At 69.7% G+C, this 7331-nt stretch overlaps 1 protein-coding gene across 1 annotated transcript; it reads left to right on the forward strand.

Moving 5' to 3' along the window:
* Positions 1-184: 184 nt before the first annotated feature.
* AURANDRAFT_68555 (hypothetical protein) lies at positions 185-6990 on the forward strand (the record flags this gene model as incomplete). The annotated part of the gene is made up of 9 exons (XM_009044253.1): positions 185-819; positions 886-1207; positions 1404-1425; positions 1714-1960; positions 2001-2166; positions 3255-3493; positions 3810-5410; positions 5531-6207; positions 6580-6990. Coding segments are annotated over 9 exons (4320 nt in total), but the record flags the coding sequence as incomplete, so codon positions are not given.
* Between the last annotated feature and the right edge of the window lie 341 nt (positions 6991-7331).

A 7331-nucleotide genomic window follows, 5' to 3' on the forward strand; every position in this document is an offset into this window, starting at 1 on the left:
CGAAAAAGGAGCTGCGGTGTAACGGGAAGCGCCCCAGCGAGGCGAACATGCTCAAGCGGCTCGGGGCCGTGAAGAAGCGCTTGAAGAAGGCGGCGGTCAGTTGGCGGCCGGCCGCTGGCGGCGCATCTCGGCGGCGCTGCGGCGCGGCATGGCGACGTTGAAACTCGGCCACGCCGTGCTGGGCATGCGCCGGGCGCAGTTCGCCAAGAATGAGGCACCGCGGATCGCCGCCGTCTGGCTGCGGGCGGCCGCGACGCAGGTCGCCGACTCGCGGCGGCGACGCGCCAAAAAAGCAGAGATCGAGGCGGCGCGGGCCGCGGCGCCCGTGGGGCAGCGCACGCGACACGTCGAGCCGCTGCCGCCGACGTTCGCCGTCAAGGTGCCCATCCGAGGGCTCGTCAAAGGGGTTTGGCGGGACGGCACCGCGACGGTGCTCACGGCGTCGTTCGCCTACGACCGCGACGACGGGGAGCGGAAGGAGGCGCCGCTGCTCAACGCTGAGGAGATGATGCCCATCGTCGTCGACGAGCCGCCGGACGGCGCCGACGACGACGACGACGACGTCGAGGAGGAGTCGGTGCCCGTCCGCGTCCGGGCGACGGAGGCGTCCTTCGAGGTCGTCGACGTCCGCCCGGCGGCCGCGGCGGACGCGTTTAAGCGCATGGCCGCCAAGCTGCGAGCGTCGCGGCCGAAGCCGGCGACGGTGCTCGAGGACGCCGGCCTCGAGGCGCCGCCCTACATCGCGCTGCGATCGCGAGGCAGCCCGAAGACGCCGTCGCTCTTCCGGTCCGACGAGGACCTGTCCTTTTCGGCGTCCGAGTGTGTCTTTTTGGTTCGATGCGATAGAGAGTATTCTGCTGATACGCCGCAAACATGCCTCCGCAGGCCGACGTTCCGCACGAACTGCACGGGCAACGTGTGCAGCGTGCAGCACAAGGAGGACGTGAAGCTCGTGCGGAGCGGCGTGTCGCTCCGGGATTGCAACATCGGCATCCCCGGCGTCGCGGCGCTCCTCGACCTCCCGGCGGCGGCGGCGACGGTGCTCGAGGAGGAGCTCAAACCTACGGAGGCCGGCAAGATCTTGGCGGACATGCTGCCGCCGAAGGTGCTGCCCTGCGTCGTCGGCCACCTCATCGAAAAGGGGGCGATTCCCAAAACCTGCGCCGTCGCCGCCTTTGGGGGAAGCGTCGGCGGCGGCACGGCGCAGGTGCCGGGGCAGGACAAGAGTGCGAAATTCCCAACTTCAAAGGCTCCGATCTCGGCCGTTTTCCACTCGTTTCGGCTGATTTTTGGACGAGCGATCATCTCTCGGAACGGTCTCGAAGCGTGGATGTTTTTTCCGGAACGCGCGCGCGCGGAACACTCACGTTGAAGCGACGTTGAATCACCATTTTGCTGCCCAGGTCGTCGCCGTTCAGCGGAAAGGTCATCAATAAGGATATTGATGAGGAACGACTAGAAATCTACTCAAAAATTTTCAAACAACCAAAACCAAAACAAACCTACGACTTCGACTGCGGCGAGCTGCGTGCAAATCGACCACTGGTTTGGACTTCGTCACTCTCTAGCTCGGTCAAATCGAAGTCGATTCGGCTGATTTTTGGACGAGTCGTTTTCTCTCGTCGAGTTCTCCACGGAGCGCACGAGAATTCGCGTCGAGACGGCTAAATACGCGCACATCGCAGTCGGGCTGAACGTTTGATTCCCACACAGGCGGCAAGGATGTCGTGGACAGCGTCGACGACGCCTACGACGAGTCGAAGGGCAGGCCGACGTTCGGCGTCGTGACCAACTCGTGCGAGCCGTGGACGACGTGCTCGGAGTTCTACAAGGACGTGCCGCTGGCGCTGCGGCCGGGCGTGTGGCACACGCCCGCAATCATCCAGAGGCTCATCAGCAGGGACAGCAAGGGCAAGCTCGCGGGCGGCCTCATCGAGAACTCGCCGGAGTTCGCCCCAGTGTTTTTGTTTGAAACACAAAATGATCCTCATGCGTCGCAGGTTCCTCCGCCACAAGGAGCTCCACTCGCCCTGGTGGTGGACGAAGAAGATGCTGATGGAGGCGGGGTTTCACGTCCTCGCCTTCGCCCCCCTGCCCATGCAGGACGTCGGCTACAGCAACAAGCGGAAGCGCGCGATCGTCGTCTTCTACCGCGCGGCCCCGGGCGTCACGCCCGAGATCACCTACTTATAAGCCGGGCTAGTAGTCTGGAGGGGGTGGTCTGAGGGCCTTGCCCGCGCCGACGTCGTCGAGCCGGGCGTCGAGTCGAAGACGACGCCGCCGCCGTAGAGGCGGCTCAACGTCGTCGTCGCGTCGTCGGCGGCGCCCGCGACGGCCACGGCGACGGATCCCGCCCTCGGGCCGACGTAGGCGCCGCCGACGAAGCGCCGGGCCTGCTCCGCGCCGACGTCGTCGAGCCGGGCGTCGAGTCGAAGACGACGCCGCCGCCGTAGAGGCGGCTCAACGTCGCCACGGCCTCGCTCCTCGGCACCGGGACGGCCACGCCGGCGGATCCCGCCCTCGGGCCGACGTAGGCGCCGCCGACGAAGCGCCGGGCCTGCTCCGCGCCGGCGTCGTCGAGCCGGGCGTCGAGTCGAAGACGACGCCGCCGCCGTAGAGGCGGCTCAACGTCGTCGTCGCGTCGCCGGCGGCGCCCGCGACGGCCACGGCGACGGATCCCGCCCTCGGGCCGACGTAGGCGCCGCCGACGAAGCGCCGGGCCTGCTCCGCGCCGGCGTCGTCGAGCCGGGCGTCGAGTCGAAGACGACGCCGCCGCCGTAGAGGCGGCTCAACGTCGCCACGGCCTCGCTCCTCGGCACCGGGACGGCCACGCCGGCGGATCCCGCCCTCGGGCCGACGTAGGCGCCGCCGACGAAGCGCCGGGCCTGCTCCGCGCCGACGTCCAGCTCCCATAAACAGAAGCAACATCGTCGGAAATCCGGAAAGGTACTTTTACGGTGGTTGGGACGTCGGGGGCGCCTGGTTGTGCCCCAGCGACGCACGGCCGAAGCGAGAGGCGTCGATTGACGTCATTCGGACGTCGTACTGTCTCGGTTTCGAGAAACCGAGACCGTAGGGAGTCGGCGGCCTCGCGCTCCGTGAGCTCCACGAGCTGGTCGCCGACCTTCTGGGCCGGCAGGGCCTCGCGGTGGTCGCCGCCGGGCAGCCGCGCACGCTCGAGGAGGTACTCCCCGTGCTCGACCTTGCCCTTGGTGTACCAGCCGATGACGTCGTCGGACATCGTGTTCCAGTAGAGCGCGTCGGGCTTCCGGCCCGACGCGGAGAGCCCGAACCAGACGGCGACGTCCTGGGACCAGACCTGCTCCTCCTTGCCGTCCTTGGTCGTGAACGTGCGCCAGTGGGGGTTCGACCCCACGACGCAGACGCAGTTGCTCATGGTCTCCGGCCGGCCGCACCTGGGCGTCGCCACGCGGTCCAGCGACATCGCCGCGGCGAAGTCCACGATCCGGCGCATCTGGTTCGGCTTCATGTGGTGCTCCGCCAGCTTGCGGCCCTGCTTGTTCCAGTCGTCGCGGCGCTGGTGCGGCGCCCAGGCGACGACGGCGGCGATGAACATGTCCATCATCTCGCCCCTAGTTCCACACGTCGTCGCGGCCGGCTGCCCTTGGGGCTGGCGAAGAGCGGCACGCCGCCACGACACCACGGAGCGGCGAGCGGCGACGGGGCTGCGACGTGGCGCGGCTGTAGATGCTGCCAGCCTGGGCAGCTCGACCATGACAGCCTTCGTTCTTCAACGTCACTGTGAAGAAATTTTGCGTTAGGTGAGTTGGACGTTGTCGTTGGCCAAGCACGATGTGGCTCCGCATGCTCCCCGTCGTCGCGCTGGGCGCGAGCCTGAACATTTCAGACATCGTCACATTCTCATCACGAGACTTTACGACGCAAACGACGGCGACGAGCGCGGCGAACGAGACCGCCGCGTTCCTATTGAACGGCGGCGGCGGCGGCGGCGGCGCGGCCGGCGGCGGCTTCGGCGGCGGCATGGGCGACGGGCCGCCCGACGGCCCCGGCCGCGGCGGCGGCGCCCGGCGGAGCGACGACATCCTCGTCTTCGGCATGAATTTCGAGATCGGCGAGGTCGCGCGCGGCGTGCTCCCCGGCGTGTACCGCGTCGCCCTCCGCGGCGCGCGCGGCGTGCGCGGCGTGCGCCGCGTCAGGCTCCGCGGCTCCCGCCGCCGCGCGCGCCACCTCATGCGCGGCAGCCGGCGACGCCCGGACAGCCCGGACCGCGCGGCGGCCGGCGACGCCCAGACCGCCGGCGTCGCCCGGCGGCTTGCTGGCGGCGCTGCGCACTACGCTGCGCACTACGCCGCCGCCGCGCGCCGCGCCGCCGCTGGCCTCCTCCGCCTCGCGGGCCGGATGTGCAAGCGGCGCGGCGCGGCCGACGCGACGCTCGCCGTCGGCGTCGGCGGGCCCTCGGCGCCCGACGCGCAGGCGACGACGACGGCGGCCAAGGCCAAGGCCGCGAAGAAGAAGCGCGCGGGCCCGTTCATCGCCAAGGCCAAGGCCGCGAAGAAGAAGAAGAAGAAGCGCGGCGGCACGTGCCCCGCGGCGACGACGACGACGGCGGAGGTCAACGGCCGCGACGTCGGCGTCTACGAGGAGGCGGGCGTCGAGGGCGCGAAGGCGCGGATCGCGGAGTTCATGGAGAATTTGGACGATAGATTCATCTCGCTCTACGGCGGCGGCTCGGGGCGGAACCTCGACGGCGCGCTCGACCGAATGTGGAGCCACACACGCATCCTGAACAACGTCGGTTGGTTGGGCCTCGCGGACGCCGACGGCAACGTCAACTCCGTGCTCATCAAGGTCACGGGGCTCCACAACGGCGACGCGAACGGCAAGGCGACGGCCGAGGCCACAGAGGCCATCCTGCTCGACCACGCGCTGACGTTCTCGGGCCTCTCGCCCGCCAACGTCAACAAGGCCGGCGCCAACGTGTTCATCGACAAGGACGGGAGCATGTGGTTTTATCTCTGCGCGGCGACGGTGCCGGCGCGCGGGAAGCGGGACCTCGCGGAGCTGGCGAGGCGTGCGGGGAAGAAACCCCCCAGCAAATGGGTGCTCAAAACCGACAAGCGGAGCCGGGGCGTCTGCAAGCGGAGCCGGGGCGTCGACGCGGCGAGCCGAGGCGTCGCGAAGAAGGTGAGCTCCACGTGGACGCAGGCCATGGACGACGCGATCGTGTCGCTGGTCGAGAGCAGCGGCGGCGTCGACGGCGTTTCTTCGGCGGACTGGAAGTCGCTCGCGACGAGGCTGGGCAAGGTCAAGGTCGATTCCTTCGGCAAGCGACGGTACAACACGTGCAGGCTAAGGTACGTCGAGCACCTGGACCCGACGCGCATCACGGGCTCGTTTAGCGTCACGGAGATGCGGGTGGTCTACGAAGGTCTGATTGCGGGGGACACGAACGCCGAAATCGCGGCGCACCTGCCCGGGCGCGAAAGGAAACAGGTGGATCGACACATTTGGAGTCGCGGCCTTCGTGCCCTGTCGCCCGCGGCTTTAGCCGCGGGCTTGGCGCGGGCGACGTCGGAGGCGCCGCGCTTCCCGCCACCCGACGACGGCGACGAGATCCACATTTGCTGGCGCAACGCGGCGGGCGGGTCCGTGGGCGGCGGATACTGGCGGGCCGTCGTGGCGACGCACCCCGTGTCCGGCCAGCGCGTCGTCTACGGCCGCGACCGCGACGCCGGCTGGTGGGACGAGCCCGTGCCCTTCGACATCGACGCCGACGACTGGAGGCCGGCGACGCCCGCGCCCGTCGAGACGCCGCCGTCGACGACGCCCGCGCCCGTCGAGACGCCGCCGTCGACGACGCCCGCGCCCGTCGAGACGACGCCCGCGCCCGTCGAGACGACGCCCGCGCCCGTCGAGACGACGCCGTCGACGACGACCGCGCCCGTCGAGACGCCCGCCGGCGGATGGACCGCGGCGGCCGTGGCAGCGGTTTTCCAGGGCATGGATTTCTGCGTGACGGGCAACTTCTACGGCCTCAAGCAGGACGCGGTCGAGGCCTTCTGCGAGGGGTTCGGAGGGTTCAAGGTCACACGGGTGGACCGGCCCGGAGCCGTCTTGATCCGCGGGCTCAAGAAGGGCACGACCGAGCCCATCAAGAGCAACAAGGTCGACGTCGCGCTCGCCGCCGGCGCGACCATCGTCGAAGCGGGCGTGTTCGGGGACATGGTCGCGGCGACGACGGCGACGACGGCGCGGTCCACGTCCCCGACGCCGACGGCGGCGGATTCGGCGACGACGCATCCCGCAGCGGCTCGAGCTTCGACGTCGGCGACTGCGACGGCTCCGCCCGCGGCGACGGCTCCGAAGGCGCGACCTTCGACGAGGCTACGGCGCGCGGCGTCGCGACCTTCGACGAAGCGGCGCGCGGCGTCCAAGTTCAAGGCCTCCAAGGGCCCGGCGAAGGCCAAGGGCCCGGCCCTAGCCAAGGCCAAGTCCGTGTCGCCGTCCTCGCGCGGCACAACGGCGGTCTCTGCGACGGCACCTTCGTCACAGCCACTCTCGGGAATCACGTGTGTCCTGACGGGTGTCTTCCCGGAGGTCGGCGGCGGCGCGGACCTCAACCTCGGCAAGGACGGCGTCCGCGCGATGGTCGAGTCCTTCGGGGGCCGCGTCACGGGCGCCGTGTCCGGCAAGACGGACATCCTCATCGTCGGCAAGGAGCCCGGCATGTCCAAGGTGAGCAAGGCGCGCGCGGCGAACGTCACGCTCATGACGCTCCACGACCTCAAGCTCGGCATCGCGCACGGTGACGTCCTGGCCGCGGCCCAGCCCGTCGTCATCAAGGTCTTCAGCGCGGGCTACGGCGGCAACGGCCTGGCACTGGGCGCGTCCGACGCGGAGTACGCCTTCGCAGCCGGCGTCGCCCAGCAGCCCACCGTGACGCGCCAGCGCGCGCCCAAGGCCTCCCGGGCTTCCAAGACGAAGCGCGCGGCGGCAAAGAAGAAGAAAGTGCACAAACTCTAAAAGTAAGCCGCTCCTCCGAATTACGGGGTCCCACGACATCCACGGCCTAGGCTCAAGTGACGCTCTCCCGTCACTGAGACCCCGGCCAGGAGCGTGGATCGTAGGGTCCGAGGGCGCGCCGTTCGTGCCCTACCGCGACTCGAGTTGACGCGTTGACGCGCCTCCTAAACGAGAAGCGCGGCGTCACGCATGATGCCCTACTCCTTAGTGCTCCTCTGCGCGACGGCGGCGTCGCTGGCGCCCACTCAGAGCCGAGCGCCCGCGCCCGGGCCGTCCGTCGCGCGGCGCGGCGCCCTGGCCGGTGGCGCGTCGTTGGTCGCCGCCGG

The sequence above is a fragment of the Aureococcus anophagefferens genome (genome assembly GCF_000186865.1).
Source record: "Aureococcus anophagefferens unplaced genomic scaffold AURANscaffold_212, whole genome shotgun sequence".
Lineage (NCBI taxonomy): Eukaryota > Pelagophyceae > Pelagomonadales > Pelagomonadaceae > Aureococcus > Aureococcus anophagefferens.